This window comes from Haemorhous mexicanus, chromosome 2, assembly GCF_027477595.1.
Source record: "Haemorhous mexicanus isolate bHaeMex1 chromosome 2, bHaeMex1.pri, whole genome shotgun sequence".
In the NCBI taxonomy this organism is placed as follows: Eukaryota; Metazoa; Chordata; class Aves; order Passeriformes; family Fringillidae; genus Haemorhous; species Haemorhous mexicanus.
The window spans coordinates 51,924,848-51,942,536 of NC_082342.1; the positions used below are offsets into that span (position 1 = coordinate 51,924,848).

The 17,689-nt window shown below is 41.7% G+C and overlaps 1 protein-coding gene across 3 annotated transcripts in view; it reads left to right on the top strand.

The window, feature by feature from the left end:
• The window catches only part of MTUS2 (microtubule associated scaffold protein 2), a 265,802-nt gene that overhangs the window by 193,732 nt on the left and 54,381 nt on the right, over positions 1-17,689 (top strand). For all 3 annotated transcript variants that reach the window (XM_059838810.1, XM_059838809.1, XM_059838811.1), the window contains 2 exons: positions 7,499-7,660; positions 15,940-16,038. In XM_059838810.1, the coding sequence (XP_059694793.1) occupies positions 7,499-7,660; positions 15,940-16,038 (261 nt within the window). The remainder of the gene's footprint in view (positions 1-7,498; positions 7,661-15,939; positions 16,039-17,689) is intronic.

Consider the following 17,689-nt stretch of genomic DNA (forward strand, 5'->3'; position numbering starts at 1 on the left):
AATTTAAGTGTTTAACTGATACGTAATATGTTCTTAACTTGTGTCAGCAGGAAGAGCTTCCAAAACATCATGAGTGTGTGCTTGCCTTCAAGCGTATGTCAGGTTTTAAGAACCAGCCCTTGCTACAGTCAATTGATAGGCTTCAGTAAGTACAGAGTAAGATCAGATTACTCTGATCTGATCTGATCTGATCTATTAGAGATTTTAATCCATATGTCTAGGAGAAGCTTACAGCAGGTATGTTTATCTCTTCTCAGATAGAGAAGCAAACATTTCCCCAGTGTGTAATTCTGCTGCGTCAGCTCCTGCGAGTCCCACAGGAGACACTCCAGTGGAGTATTCCTGACATGGGATGTGTCTTGTCACTGTGATCAGAGTCATACACTGAATGAGGATGGTTTGCAGGGAAGGTTTGGTCATGAATGACCTTTGATGGCTCAGCTACAAGTAATATCTCCAAGAGGAGATTCCTCTTTCAGAAGGTGGATACACAGTGATGTCTGAGGCTCATTTTAAAATGTCTGTGCAGCCCAGGTGTCTTTGGCACTATTCCAAAAAACGTATCACTTCTGACAAATACTACAATTGATCAGCAAAATACTATGCTGTCTTCACTCCATGTCCTATGGAGTTTTTTAGCCAGCCAATGCAAAGGCTCTCAGTTGGCTAAGCAGCTGTAGAATCTGCAGGTGGCAGGCAAAGCTACCACGAACATAGACTTTATTACATAATAAAATGCTCATCTTTCCTGACAGAGATGTAACATCTCACCAGAACCCAAATAAAATGGGTTATGTGACTCCAAAGTCTGGCAGAGTCAGCGAGTTGTCTGCAATTCCCAGTAGCACATACCGAGATTTTACTTTGTGGTGAAATGTTCACCTTGCCCAAGAGGCTTGTAACACCTCAGGGGGGAGCAGCACGTGGCTTCACTCAGGTAAGAAATTCACATAGCCAGATCCTAAAATATATATTTTGAAATGAATTAGTTAGTATTGATACAAGGAGGTCTATCAGCAGAAGGCTGTATTTCTGCAATCAATTATATATGAAGGACACTGAGGATGTGTTTGTGTCCCAAAAATTAATCTAGATTTCAAAAACTCAGTGTCATCAAAACCAGGAAATCATGTGAAGGAGGAGCTTCAATTCCACTTGGCAGAGGCCAAACATCCCTACTTTCTCAAACCCACTTTGATGTGAGACTAAGCTGAATGACCTCCTTTGCCAGTGACATGGAGCATACATGGCCCAGCTCGGTAGATGCTCCTTGGCTGCAGCTCCAACTGTGCTGGTGAGAAATGAAAGCCTGGAAGCCAGGCTAAGCCCAGTCTCCTTATCCCTCACCCTGTTCTTCACACTGTGGCCGTGGTTTTGTCTGCTCTAAGACTCTCAGGAAAAGCTGCTGTGATCAGCCTGGGTGGTGTCAGGATGAGACAGCCTACAGTGCTTAGCCAGCTTTTGTTTAGCAGTGTAAACACAGTCTGATGGACCAAGTCTCAAATAAAGGCCACGTGTGCAAGGGCATCCTGCTGGAAGTAGGGTTACCAGGGCTGCCCTGGCAGCTCAGCTGCCACCTGATTTAGGAAAGCACAGCCTGAAGAGGTGATGCTTCCCTCTGCCCTGCCAGAACCACCATCTCTCTTTTGCTTGCCTGGATCAGCTGCAAGTGCAGGATACAGCCCCTGCAGAAGCAGTCAGGGCAGCTGGAGGTGGAGGAGGAGCCTGCCTGTGCAGCTGCACTGAGCTGCTTTTGCAGCTCTTGTGGTGGTGGTCAGCCTTGCAGGATTCCCACCCTTCTTGTGCCCATCAGCTTTCTGCACAGCCAGGTCCAGGGGCCCCAAACCATCTGACAGCACGTGACCCAGGAGAAAGGTGCTTGGCTTTGGGACTGGAGGGCACGGGGAGAGGGATGGACATGCAGCAATCTTTTACAGGTGTGTTAATGTACAAAAGCCGTGGCTGGTCACGGTTGTCATCAATCATCTATGATTAATTGGCACAAAGGGCACAAAACTCCCTCCCTGTCAGTGAGAGGGCTGCCTCAGAGGTAATCATTGGCAGTGCAGAGACCGAAAGCTATCTAAAGCTGTGCTGACAGGAACTGCAAATTTGGCTCCTCATTTTGAAAATTATTAACCTGAATTCAAAATTCAAGTTTCATTTTTGCATGTAAAGACTTCTGAAAAAATGAGCTTTTATAAAGTCACATGATCAGACACAAAAATAAATATTTAACAGAGAATTATTGCTCAAACATTTTTGTCTGAGCCAAAAAAAAAACAGTAGGAAGAAAGACTTTGAGCTAAGTAAGTTAGGCTTAAGCATTGTGTGGACATCAATTCTTGAGCATCTTCTTTTCTGGATGGAAAATAAACCTGTCATGAACTGATGCCTGATCTCTTGCATATTTGGCCTGAGGAAATACCAGGCACTGTCTCTCTGCAAAGGCAAAAAAACCCCAATTAGCCAGTTAGTAATCTTATGTACTATCAAAACATCTTAATAACATGGTTAGCCCTCAGGGCTAATAATCACACCACACCTCTTGGTCCATAGCTTTGTTTCAGCTTGAGCTACAGAGCTGTATGTTCAATTGTGTCTCTTGAAAATTACACTGTGAAAACTCATACTGAAATATTCCATGCTGGACTTCAAAACTGCAACCCTTAAAGTAGTGAAATAAAAATCTCGTCTGACAAGTTGCCTATGTGGTAATCATTCTATAAAATTTACTTACATCTTCATGTGCAACAATCAGGAATAAAGAATGGGCATTAACTGAAGGATGGGCAAATGTCCCAAGGTAGTGAAAAGTGTGTCTTGCAGGTTTTGGTTTTAAGCATCACCTGATTATTTTCAGCAGTTAAGGTACTTTTCTTATCAAATCATTCCCCATGGCAGTGACTTTAAATTTCACATTATGCTTGTACTTTTGCTTGAAAACTGGGGCACAAAAGTGCAGCCTAGTAAAACCCAGAGGAATAATACATCCCAGTATTTTGCAGGTGAAAAAAAGTCATTCCAGCCTCATTCATCATCAGGTTTTTCTGCTCACTCTGTCTCTGCTGTTTCCTTGCTGTGTGAATTTGGAAAGTGGCTCAAATCCTTTTTTAAAGCTTCTTCATTTCTGCGACTGGGAAGTGATTTAGAATTGCTAAGTGGGATCACTGATGCAACAACAAGACATAACTTCATTCTCATTAACTTGGCATCAAGTAGTGTCCAAGGATCTTTATGCTGGAAAGGCCTTCCTATAACCCTGGGTAAATGTCTGTCCTTCAGGGAACATGCGCAATGCCAGCGTGTTCCCAGTGTCTTGAGTGGGATTACAGCTGTGGCAGGAGCTATCAGCTCCAAGCCTCCTGGCAGCACAGGGAATGCTTGACCTGCTGTGAAGAGCTGGAAACTCACTCCATGTCTCTGAGTGTCATAGGCTGCAGAGAGCAGCCCACAGGACAGGGAGCTGCCCTCATGCTGTAACACTCCTCTGCAGTTTGTTTGTCAGCAGCACACAGACCCACAGGCATTGTTAAACAAGCTGCTTTTCTAGAGAGGATGCAAATTCTCCAGCAAATGGAGACCTTATCGCCCTTGACTTCAGACAGGGAAATCTGTAGCTGCGGGGCTCCAGAACACAGCCCTTCCTATCATTGTCTCCTCTCAGATCAAGACCTGCCACACAACATGGCCTGATTAATTTCTCATCAAATACAGAATCTCCCCATTCATGTTCCTGCTAGTTTTACAGTTATATGTATTATCATATGATATTTCTATCCTTTTTGTAAAATTTGTAAATAATTTCAGAAAAGGAGCACTTACAAGAGGCACAAACTCATAGTGACACATACAAAAGAGTCTTCCTTTTCTGAGGGTGAGGAGCCCCTGAAATAAGCTGCCACCAGGTGGTAAAAAGAGTGGTGACAGATACTGAGAAACAGTGGTTCAAAGACATCTAGGAGCCAGTGGGATTTTGGTCATGGTATTCTTCAAACATGCAGCCTACAATATGTTCCCAGCCCTAATTTCTCCATGTCTACTGGCAAACAAGTGTAGGGAAAGAGTGGCTGCAGTTACTTTCCAAAGAAACTGCAAGTCTTCAAAGGAATGTTCTTCTTTACGATATATATTTTTTCAGAAGCAGAAGAGAAGGATTCCTTAGGGCTCATAGTGAGGAGATGATAAAAGTGAGGCTGAAGGCCTTCAGCCCCAGCAGATTGTTAATAGCCTGTTAAACACTCTGCTGCAAAGTCAGCAGTGCTCCTCCTCATAGAGCACAGAATTTGCAAAAATGCAGGGCCTTTTATGCAGCAGCCCCCAAACGACTCACCAGGTGCTTCAAAGGCAAGCAGAGTCTCCCCTGGCTTGGACAGAATGCCAAAGTAGAGGAGTAGGAGGGAAGAGGTACAATACAGCAAAGGATGTGGTCACCTGGAAACTGTTCACCCACTGCCCATCTGGTGTTTCTGTACAGGCATTTACTGGAAAATAAGAGGTGGTACCATGGAAGGGAAGATGCTACTGATTCACCTGCTGCACATAATAGTGGGAGGCATTATTTCGTGAGGGACTGGCAGATGGACCATCTAAATAATCTTTCTGATTTTCCTGTAAATTGATTCCTTGAAGTAAATGAAAACCTTTATTTTCCTCCCATGAGAAATATGCATTTTCCTACGTCCTTAATTTAATTTCTTTTTTGAATCCTATTTGAGCTCTGGAATCTAGCAAGGTGAAACTCACCTACCTCTGCTCCTGGGGAACTAGAGGCTCCTTAGTGATATCCATGGAAGCAGCAAACATTTGCTTTTTGGGGCATATTATACACACATGTTTGTATCCCACTGTCTCTTTCCAATCTCCATCTATGAGTGAAGAGCAAAGTGAGAGACAATGTCTCTTGAGAGAAACATTGACCTTATCTCAGCAAATCCTGGGTGTCCTGGTGTTGCTGTTGTGCCTTAGCTGGATGCCAGGCACCCACCCTGCCACTGTCTCGCTGTCTCACCTCCTGTACAGGACAGGAAAGAAAATAAGGTGAATAAGACCACAGGCAGAGATAAAGACATGGAGATCACTTATCAACTGCTGTCACAGGCAAAAAATAATTGACTTGGAAAATTTATTTAATATATTAACAATTAAAATAGAATTGAAAGGTGTGAAACAAAGACAAGGCAAAAACCTAAAACCTCTTTACATTCTCAGCTTCACTTCTCCCTTCCAATTCCTCCACCTCCTCCATTCCATATCCCCACTGAGCAGCACAGTGGGAGGAGAATGGGGGTTGCAGTCAGTCCATCACAGTTCCTCTCTGCCATTTCTTCCATCTCACACTCCTTCCTGCCCCTGCATGGGTCTTTACCTAGGGCTGCTGTCCCTCAGGATAAACCTGCTCCAGTGTGGTTCTCACGTCCAGGCCCACAGCTTCTTCCAGGGCCCTGCTCCTCTGAGGGCTGTACATGGATGCAGCTTCCTTTGGACCATGTCCACCTGTGCTAGTGTGGAGTGGATACTCCTGCTCCACCAGGGTCCTCCCCACAAGCTGCAGGGAAATTCCTTCTGGAATTCCCCATGGTCTTCTCCAGGCTCTGTAGGGAACACCTGCTCCCTCTCAGCATTGCACTTCTTCCCTCACTCCTCACTGTAGGGCAGTGAATGAATGTTGAAATTGAGAATAAAGGGTTTCCATCAAAGAACACTTGAACTCTATTGAATAATTTACTCCTCAAGGTTAGTGCTTCTGCAATGAAACTTACAAAAAAATAGCTGAAGAAAGAAAAAAGATTTCTACAAGTGGTGTTACCTGAGCTGACAGGGTAGGCATATATATGAGACCACTTCAGGAATAGCTTCAGGAGTGTGGTGCAGACAGCCTGAGGTGGACACACACATGCTGCAGCATCCCCCTGCCCACCTGGCAGAAGAGCTGCCCTTGTGCATGGCTGCAGAGGAGATGGGGCAGATTTTCTGCTGTTGTGACTTTATGGAAGTCAGCAGTGTTTTGTCACTGTTAATTCAGCATATAAACTTAAATAATTGTTACACAGGTGAAAAAATCCATGCAGTTTGGATATTCAGCGCCCACCTGATGTGCTGAGGGGTTGTTTGTTATGTGCAGAGATGTGGAAAGGTGACAAATGCTTCAGGTCTTTTTTTTCCTGTGTAGAGTACAGAGATGTGGAAAGGTGACAAACGCTTCAGGTCTTTTTGTTCCTGTGTAGAGTACACTACACTGTTTTGAGTTTTTAGTGTGGCTTAGGAAAGGTCACACATGTTTGTGGAAGTCCATTTATGCTGTAGATACAGTTTAAATTAAGACGTATAGGCAAGCAGCCTCAAAACCACAGCAAAACTTCGAGCTGCTTTTTCAGAGCCAAAAGGGATATTCTCCTTTGTCAGAAAGAGGATTTTCTTTTCCAACCTGCTTTTTATTCCTCTAGTAGATTTTCAGTAATAAAGGCAAAATGAAATCTCTTCTTTATTTGAACACTTTCAAGAAGCCTATGTCTTAAAAATATTGGAGACTTGGATATGCCAATTGTTAAGATAATGCTATCATTTTCCTGCAGGCAGTAACTGACCAGTATTATATTGTGTCTTTGTAAAACAATTGAAATAAAAATTATAGGCCTTTGTATTTCTTGCACTATCTCCACTAGTTTTTTTCAGACAAAATGTTCATTCTGCAAATGTTTAAGTCCAGATCTGCTGTAATCTTCTGCTCCTCTTAGGCCTTGTAGACAGATAGGCAAAAACAACACTCCAACTTTGCCTTTCTGAAGCGTTAAGAAAATATTGTTTTCCTTACGTCTACAAGGAATCTAGGATGTCATTATTCTGGCATGCAGGAGGACGCCAAACCCATTTAAAGTTTTGAAAGAGGTCAATTAAAGGTGGAAAACTTGGTAACCTAATATTTGTTATGAGAATATGACTGAAGTGGATGGGAGAGTTAAGGCAGAATTTTTTCTTTGTTCTTTATCTAATTATTCAAATGTCTGAGTGTTATCTGAGGGACTCTGTGGGAAATCTCCACCTGAGCAGGGGAATTTGAAACTTTGCACCACTGAGCCCTGCTATTCCCCTCTATTTCGAACATCAGCAGCTTCCAAGTGATAGGGTGAATATGTGGTGTGGCTCCTCCAGCAGCCACAAAACCATAAACTCATCCACCCATATATTTAGGAATTCCTTGTTTTCTTTATGAGTGTTGTAGCCACGTACCTTCATAGAGGCAGACAAAGAGGAGGTCTTAATTTCCTGTTGGAACCAGACTGTAACAGCTGCCAAGACTTAGCATTAAAGTAAGTTGTTGGGAGCTCTTTATTTTTACCTGAGGGTTTATACTGGAGAAAGTCCATGTCACTTAGCCCAAGCTGCAGGGAGAACTTGTCGCTGTGGATTATAATTGCTGATAGAAGTTCGTCTGTATGCCACAGTTCACATACATTTTTTATGGACTTCTAATTAGTGCAATTCCGGTCTCCTGCAGGTTCCAGCTTTGGAAATGAAGAGCAGACCACCCCTAGGGCACCTGCACCTTCTAAGGATGCTCCCAAGGGGAGCAGCAAAAGCACGACGCAGGTATCGAGCGGCACAGCGACACCACGCAGGAGCCTACTGCCAGCACCAAAAACCGCCGCAGCACCCGCTGGTAAGTGCTCCAAGCTTCAAACACCACCTGCCTTAGGCCAAGAAGTGCAGAAACCTTGCTGTGATGCTGTTTTACTGCTTGCTTTTAATTAATTTTCATGCCATCCTCGGGCCCATTGCTGGTGTGCTGATTTGGACTCCATTTACTGTAGACCCTTTTGAACGCAGTCAACAACACAGCTATAATCTCATTTTGTGAGTTATGTGTAAGATTGAAGGCATTTACTGTCCCTAACTACCCATGCCAGAGATTTAGTGTATACATTGTTGGTTCTCAACCAGCAGCTTTTTGAAAACATTGCATTGCTTTAGAGACCAAAGCATTGCACAGAGCAGATAATTCATTGCTAGGTATGTTTGCAGTGATGAGGATATCGGCCTCTAGGTTTAAGTAATCTTTGGGTTTTTTACTCAGAGAGGCAGAAGGGGGCAAGCAAACAAAGCAAAAAAGCTCCTAGTCTTGTTTCCAGATTGTTTCCTTGCCTAAACTCTCCTTCTGCTCAATTCAATTATGTCTCAAATGACCAGTTCCATCAAGGTCAGATTAGATCTGACAGTTTAGATTCCAAAATAAACAATTTTATCCAGGCTGGTTCTTACTCGACAGTGTTTCATCTCTATGTAAGTTCCATTGGGTGTGACAACACATTGCAAATGGAGCTGGGAAGGAAAAGTCAGCGTAAAATATGACACAAAGACTTTATGAATTGCTAGTTCTTGTCCCCTGGTTTCAAGACAGATTAACCTGTTGTAGTCGTTTCACCTTGGCTGGACACCAGGTCCCCACCAAACCAACCGGAGGGAGGGGAATAAATACAATAAAAGACCCATGGGTCAAGGTAAGGGTGAAGGGATAACTCAACAATTACCATGTCATAAACTTGTCTGATTTATTCTGGAAGGAAACTAAACATGGAAGTAGGGTTACCTGCCTGTGTTATGCAAGCAGTCAGACACAGTTCCTGAACAGGGGTTGCTGACAACTTTAGGAAGTTTTTATTATACACAACAGATGGAAGCAAAAGAAACTATGATAGTCCAATGTTTTGGTTTAATTTTTTATGAGCCAAGTTAGCAGCAATTCATTATTTTTAATTTTTCTTTTTAAATTAAACAGTGTCATGGTCCCTCAAAATGCTAGGTATTTGATAGGAGCAAAGGTTGAAATAAATCAAAGAAGTTACGAAGGCAAGGGTTTTCTAACAGTTCTAATCTTGCCTCTCTTGCAATAGCATATGAACACTGGGTGTAGATCCCAATGTGATAGAGGTACCTACAGAATGTAAATTTTTCTGTTTAAATATCCTTTGGACAGTGATTTCTATAGGCTTGATGTTGCATATATATTTAACATCTGACCAACCTCCTGTGCAAGACATTGCAGTTACTAAACTGAAGTGCTTAGAGCACTCCACAGTTACAGCTGAGGAGCACAGGCACTAGGGGTATTGCACACACCATATTTTATGAAAGGAAGGAGGAAAGTATTTCACAAAGAGGATGGCAGTAATTTAAATAAAAATAATATTTCTAAAAGAGTGCAATATCAGGTAATGTAAAAATTGCCTTTGTATTTCAGAGATGTACTTAATTTTATCCAGGTATGAATAGTAAATTAATTCACAAATGAAAATACCTACCTATATTAATGAATCAAAAATAGCCCTCAAAAATCACATGAAAGCTTTCATGTATTAGATGTTTCTTGAGAAGACCACATGAACTGTAAATTTTCATTTAAAAAAATAAAGACACAATTGCTCAAGAGTGATTATATTCCTGATACTTCACTAAAAGTGCTCGTGAAATAAATTGGCCTGTAGGGAATTTAAAAAAAATTAATTAATGAAAATGGACTCCTTTAGCTGTGGAGCAGATGATGCCATGCTTCAGATGATCAGAAAAGAATTCTGGCATGGGACAATAGCAGTGGAAGATTGTTGTCATGCAAATTGTTTTGCAGGCATGAACTGATGGCCTTTCAACTGCTCTGTGAAAAGAGTTCCCTTAATTAGGTTGCAGTGTATTGCACAGCCCTTTTTATATTTACATGTCTGTCAATTTATGGAAAAGGAGAAAGAAAGCACATACTTGACTAGAAAAAGAGAGGTCTTTTAATTTCACTTAAATATATTAGCTACTTTAGGAAGTGCAGTGAAACCTAACTAAAACTTACCATTTCTATATTGCTTCATATTTTGTTTAATGATAGGTGAAAGAAGCTCTCCATCAGGAACTCTGCTACTATAATCTAGCTCTGAAATTCATATAAGCTTCCTCTTCTCACAGATGTTGATTAAAATATATAGTACTTGAAGCATACATATATGAATTTTCTGGTTTAAATTTCCCTTAAAATGGAGGAATATCTGCAGAAGGCAACGTTCAGAGACTCAGTTCTGTCCACCAGGATGGATCTGCCCCCCAACTGTCTATGAAATCAGAGAGCTGTGGGATTTTTTTTTTTCTATGCCCTGTTGCAGATTTTGAGGGGCGTGTGTTATGGGATTCCTAATTCTACATGGGTATTATTTAATGACTGCATGTCATGCATAAGGTATATCCTAATTTGAGTGCAATGACAGTGGCAATAAAAAATTAATTTGAGCAGCTTGTTCCTACTTGCCCCCCTAAATTAAAGACAATCAAAAGCATTGTTCAAAAAATTCACCCAGTCAATTCCTGTGCTTCTAAAAGTACCAGTAAATCATATATAACAGGACAGGCTGTTAAATGCAATCAGTCAAGATGAAAAATAGGAGGCCAGTGTTATCTCAGCTCTCAGCAGCAATCTTATAGTGTAAAATGTGGTTTTTTTGATCAGATTCTGCAAAATCCAGACAGCACAATGTCAGCAGGAGGGAGAGGGATGAGCTGAAGTCACCTGAGGGGGGAAGGGTGAGCACCAGCACTGTTGCAGGGATGAAGGGAGAAGAGTCTGCTGCTGCTTTGTTCCCCCTTGCAAACCCTTTCCCTTCCAAGCTGAACAGCAGTGAGCAGTGGGTTACATTCATATTGGTCCTGTATTTAACACCGGGGTATGCAGCACTACCTTGCAGGTGAAAGTGGGAGTTCATCTGCAAGTTTTCCTGCCTTTCTTCTGGGAGCCACTCAGAAGCGTGCCATAGCACAGCTGTGTGAGGAAGTGTCTTGGTTTGAAATTTCAACCTTGAACAAGAGGAGACAATAAAATGCCATAGGATCCATGCAGAACGGCAGAAAGAGGAGTAGTTATTTTAACTCCTCAACTCAAGTTGGATATTCTGAATTTCCCTGAGATTTTCTATTCAGTCCAAAGAATGATTTGTTTTATCAGGTGTATTTTTTCCTTTATTTTTTCAAACACCAGCTAAAGAGAATTTTCTATTTTAATATAAGAACAAGGCAACCGTTTTCAGACAAGACAATTAAATAGTCATTATCCTTTTTTTCTTATCAAATTGACTTCAAATTTGAAACAAACACAAAGGGAAAAGCACAAGCATTAGCAGTTTCTACTTCAAGAAATACACAGTCTTTCTTCCTCATCTACTTCTTTATTCAGTTGTTCAGTGTCTCATAGATCACAGGGAGTAGAGAATCTCTAGGGAGAATTAGACTGCTCTCATTCTACAGAAATCCATCATATTTCCAGCTTTGCTCATTTTGTCTCAAACAATGCATGCAGGGATGTGTTGTTGCTCACCAAGGACATGACTGGTTGTGGGTATCAGGGGGAAAGGCAGAAGAAAGCTCAAAGGGGCTCCCTGTGTCTGTGAGTGACTGAAGATATTTCCTTGGGTTTGTTTTTTTCAAAAACTTGCAAACTGCACTAGTTAACTTATAAAATACTCCTGAGAACAGTTGGAATCCATCTGAACGCAGTTAGTCCCATTGAATTGTTAGTGATGTCTGCAGCATGTCAGGATTTGTTTTGGAATAAATACTCAATGTACAATTTGCTAACTTGCTTTCAGTCTGAAGTATGAAAACAAATGGAAGCCTATCCCAGTATACTGCTTTTGAAGACTCAAAAATGTGCAGGGCAAATACAAATGCTGATTCTGCAGAGCTTGAGGAGATGTCTTGGATAAAGCGTCTTAGCTCTGGTTCCTAGGCTAGCATTCTGCACTGCTGGGGGAATGGAGAAGTGGCTTTGTTTGTCTGATATTTTTTTAAGTGATTTCTGGAATGTTTTGCCTTGTGTTTCTAATTATTTTGCATTTGCTCCTTCTGTTTCATCTGGAGCAGGCTGTGTATGTTAATTAGGAAATGTAAATACCTTTACAGAACTGTGTGTTTGGAGGCCTTTTTCAAAAGTAAATGTTGTAAGCACACTAGCAGAGAAGACAAACATTTATGCTCATTGTTCTCTTATGGCCTGAAATATCCATTTCTTTACACAAGTATAACTTTTAAAAGAGGGGAAATGTTGAGAGATTTCTAACCTTAAATGGAATGTAGATTCACATAAAAATTAGTACTTTGTGGCTTTGATTACTGGCTAGCAGAAACAAAACTTTTCACTGCATGAGCTCTGTCAGTGGTAGGAGGTGGCAGAGCCTTGTGAAGTGTTCCAGAAAGCCTGGAAGTTAGTGGTAGTTCCTGAGATACCAGGAACTTTTTGCTAGGAAGCTCAGTGCTAAAAGCTCTGATTATGCAGGAATAAGGCTAATGCACAGGCATTTAACACAGAGCTAATTGGAATTCCATATTTCCAGTCTGTGGGCAATAACATTAAGAATTTGAATAAATTTTGTTGCAGATCAGATTTAACATACATTATAAAAGACAAATTTAGAAGAAAATGAAAAAAGTGTGCAAGTTCACGAAATATTCATTCACATTTATGGTGCTTAATTTCCTTTTGTAATTTCATGCATTTTTTATTATTTTATGATTGCACACGTAACACCTTTTGACATTTCAAAATATATATGACAGAATATGATTTGAGGTTTTACACGTGTTCAGGCCTGTAACGACAACTGAATAATGTTTGTCTTGTTTCCTGAGTTACCCTGGAGCATCAGACCTTTTTTTGTGCATTTTAGTCTTTGAATTACTTTTCGTACACTTCAAGCTAGAAAGGATCAAACTTTATAACCTCCTGCTGCACCATGCCCTGTGCTACTGCACATTATGCTAATTGCTACACCAGTGCTCTCCCTCAGATATTTTAAACATCAAATTCTATATTTCTGTGAAATGACAAAATCTGGGCCCAAACACTTGTAATCTAAAGATTTATTTTCCCTGCAGGAAATCAACATGTTTTCTGAACGTTTCTCTTTGAACCAACTAACAGCTGTTGTTTCAAAAGACAAGAACAAGCCCCAATTTTAGAAAAGCATTCAGCTCAAGCTCTTATATGAGGTCTGATGCCAGGGATGGCTCTTCCCCTAAAATTTCCCTGTGGGTGATGAGCTTAGCAAAACGATAACAGTTTGTTCCCGCAGACCGTCCTTCCTTTTGCCTGCTGTGTGCTTTCTAAATCCCTCTCCTCTAAGAAGGGCCACAGAGAGGCCACCAGGGCCCTCCTGCTTATGAAGGAGAAGTTGAATAATTGCAAGCTCCATGTGTCCCTGTCCCTGTCCCCTTCCCAGCCAGGCTGTGCTGGGCACTGGCTCTTCCCCTGTGGCACAGCCCCTTCTCCCTTGCCCGCTTGCTGCGCCGCTGCCCCACCAGACCTCAGGAGCTCTCCTAGTCTTTTGAAATTAACAAGGGCATTGATCTTCCTTCTTATTAGCCCTGCTTATCTCTCCTTGCCCAGATATCTCTTTGCACCTTCTTGCTGCTGGTCTTCCATTTTCTGGAGCCAACATCCCCCACGCAGCTGCGCCTGCCAGGCAGCACCTGTACACAGCTCCCACTGCTCTGCACAGACCCTGCCCTGCCCTCTGCAAAATCCTGGGCTTCTTTGCTCCATTTTCTTTCAATCGAGCTCTAACTGGGCAATTGATTCGTTTTGTGCTTAAGGTCAAGGGATTGAGTGAATTCCCAGGTGTTCCTCATTGAAATTGTCTCAAAACCAAAAGCAGTTTATTATTTACATGCCTAAGGAAAGCATAAGAAAAGCACACACTTTTCTCTACTGTTGTCTGTGTTTGGCATCTGGCGTAGCAAAATTTATGAAGGAGCTCTGTATATGGCCCATTTGTGCATTGTATATTTATTTTGAACTCCCCAGAAAAGCCAAAGCCTTATTACCTTGAAAAACTGATGCTTGAATCTATAACTATATAAACGATGTCTTATAAAACAAGCCCTGGTTTTGTCTCACAGCTGCTAGCTCAGGTTGGTCCTTAGTAATGAAAAGACACCATAAACTTATTTTATGTCCTACTCTGTAGTTAGGTACAGTGTAATAGGGGGCAGGCACAGGCAATTTCTATCTTCAATCACTGTGAAAAGTATTAATCACAAATGAGACTCATAGGCTCAACATGTTGTATTTATGAACAGCAGAGAAAATGGAGATGGACAAAAATAAAGGTATGAGCAAGTGTTCAGTCTTCACCAGCCTCTGACAGCTGATGGTGTGATTTGCCTATGAACAGTGGAAGAGAATCAAAGAGGGTTTTAGAACTTGTCCCATGCTTCTCTCCCACAAACAGTTGGACGTGCAGGTGCATGTGCTCTTTCCAGAAGCACTCTGCAAGCAAATGCTGAGAGGCAGTGCTAGGAATTATGCAGCTCAGCTTCTGGTGCGTGGCAAATGCTGTGTCTGCAGCTCTCTGCATGCAAGTCCTGATGCAGGCAGAAGTGGAAAGGTGAAAGATGCATCTGAAATAAACCTATATATACTGCAGCTGTGACTAGGTGTGGCTTTGGAGGGAGCAGAAAACTAGTAAAGCAGTAAGTATCCCTCAAGATTATGATCCCCATATGAAATGATCGTTTTTCTCCACTGTTGAAAGAGGCAGGTCACATTTTATATTAAGCAAAATGGAAGACAGTGTTAGCTTTTGGACTGCCACTGTCATTAGGCACCACCAAGAAAATCTGATTTTTTTTCCTGCTTCAGATACTTCAGATTCTGTGGGACATTTTCCTATAAGATATCTGTGAACATACTCATAATAGAGGGAAAAGTCAATAAGGCAAACTTTGTTTTTCCTCTATAGCAAGTCATTTGCCTTAAATCTCTCTGGTTTTCCTGTGTGTCCAGGTGCTGTGACACAGCCCTTCAGGCTAAAATACAACCCTCAACAAACACTGATGGGTAAAAAAAGGAAAGCAAACAGGAAACCACGTTATTGTCCCAGGAGTTTGCTTTTTATTGCTCTTTCTCCTTACTTCTTTGATGAAAAATTTCTACTTGAGATCCTGTGACTGTCACACTATGGTCAAAGGAGCAGGGCAGGACCTCATGTTACTGTACTCAGCATGGTCCCCACAGCTATTTTGATGGGAGCTGTGGGTGGGCAGGAGGAGCTGAGCTTGGGTGGCCACTCTAGCTTTCAGAGGAAGTTGTGTCTCCCTGGTGCAGAGGCAGTCTCTGACTGCAGAGCTCTGGCAGCTGGCAGACCATCCCGAGGCCCTGAGCAGAGAGCTCCAGTGGTGGGACAAATAACAACAGACACTGAGTTGCCTCTCTCAGAAATATTCCATGCCCTGGTTCGTGGCACAATGTCTTGTAGGTTTGTGCCCTGAATGTTCTTGCCCCGCTCTGTCCCTGCCTGACTTACTGCACAGACAGAAACCCACTCTCGTGTCCGGGCAGCCACATCCAGCACAGCTCTGACATGTCCTGCCTGCTTCTGGTTCTGCCTCTCTCTTCACTGTGTGAGACCATCTTGGAAAGCTGCTCTCCAGAAAGGGCAGCTTCCTTACCTGTGGAAAAGGTGACAGGGCAGGAAGTTGCAGGTAATTTCAGTCAGCTTTGCACAGCTATTCCGCTTCTCCTGCAGCCCAGAATGAGGCTGCACAGCAAGGTGAAGAGACAGAACACAGCACTCAGAACAGATAGGATGGGTCACCTGTGTAGCTATTTGTGTTTTAATGGCATTGGTCATGGTACAGATCACTGGAAAGCCAAGGTAGTGTGCAAGGCCTTCTGTCCTTCTTCAGTGCTGTGCGTGTAGCTGAGCTGCACGTTCACAGTCGTGGTTGCAGACATGTCAGGTTGGCATCCAACCCAGAAGTGCTGTGTAGCATCATTCTGTGAAAAGCCCAGGACATGGATTGGTGAAATACATTTGGCATTTTGATGTGTATCTTAGTGACACAGTTCTGGACAGTTATGGACAAAATTATAAACCAGGTGTCCTTCTACCTTTCTTTTTTTTTCTAAAACAGGTGTGAAGAAAGAAGTGCAAAAAGATCAGGATGCTAGCAGACCAGCTGTCTCATCCCCTAAGAAATCAGCAATAACAGCCACAAAACTCCATTCACCAGGTATTTATGAACCTGAAAGCACTGTTTCAGGAAAGATTTAAACTTGTTGACTTTGCATCTCTTGTTAACACACTCAAATCTGAGACCTACTATTGTTAAGTGAGGATTGATTGTGTCCAAGGTTCATTAAGCTGGCTACAGCAGGCTTTATCATAGCAATGCATGAGCTGAATAGACTTTTGTTCTCTTTGTTATAGATGCAATCATCTCTCACTCAAAGAAAGAGTTGTTGCTATTACATGTTTAAGGGCACAGGAATATTTTTTTATCATTACAATTTTCTTACATAATAAGAGGACAGATACATATAGCAGAATAAAAGACACCTCAGAGAATTGCCTGGTGTGATAATGTTTTGCTCAGAATCTACTCTTACTTTTATGCAGAGGTGATAAATTTCCTGGGCTATTCTGTGCATAACTGGAAAAGGGACTTTCTGTAGAAATTGCCTCAAAAGTGCTATTGGGACATTATCTACTTATACCTCAATATTGGGCACAAACACATGGTTTTAGCATTTCTGAAGAGTACTTTTTTTTATTTACTAAAACAAAGAGAACTTGTTTCTATTTATGTCTACTGAGTGTACATTAACAAATGGATAAGGTGCCTAAAGACTTTTGTGAGGCTGGCCTTTGGCTGATCCAAATTTCTGAAATGAGTGTGCATGATCCCACTGATTTCGTTGTGCTTGCAGTTTATCTTCTGTTACCTCATTTTTAAGACTCTGCTTGAATACTTAAAATGTCACCTCTGCAGCTATGTGATACTTAAGTTATAACTGTGGGGGATAGAACCCCATGTTGCTTCATTTGGTGGCAGAATATAAGTAATGTAGAACACCTCTCCAGCTCCTATAACTTGCACCAAGAGTTTCTCCATTATTATTAAACTCAATCTCTATTCTTCTTATTCTCAACCAACAAAATCAATAAAATGGAAGGTTAAATTTAATCTTCCCAGGCACCAACAGGACACAAAATTCTTCTCCTTACAAAGATACTAGAGTAAAAAGATGAACTTAACACTGTCTTCAGAGTCATATAATTTGCAGGCTATTTTGCACCTGGTGAGATCACAGAGAGACCCAAAGAATTTGTTGCAGAGAGTGCCAGAGCAGAAGCTCACCAGTGTTTATAACAGTGGGAGTCCAGTTTAAGCATCAGCACTGATTGTGGCTGTAGCAGCGTGTTACAGCTCAGCTGATTTGCTTCCACTAGGATTACAGAGCAAAATGGAACACTGGAATGTTTTTACAGTGTATTTGTATTGTCTTAAGGAGGTCTGCATCTCCCTGGGTAACTAAATAATTTTCAAGGCCTAAAGTTTTGGCATGACCAATTCATGAGGCCTCAAAGGTTTCTTCATTCTCGTGAGAGATTGAGTAACTGACCTCCATCCATCAGACTGATTAAAAATTTGTTCAGCTTGCCTGTGTGCAATTAAGCCAATGTAAATTTGTTTATCACTCTAAGGATCAAGTAGGAAAATAAACCTCATCTTCATTTATTTTTTTTAGAGTAGCCTTTGGTGTTCTTTGAAATAACAAAGCAATAGCAAAGCAATAATGGCAATTTTTTCCCCTACTTAACATTTTCAAAACATACTCAAAGCAGCCTTTGACAAGTACACACAGTGTAGCTGATGCTAA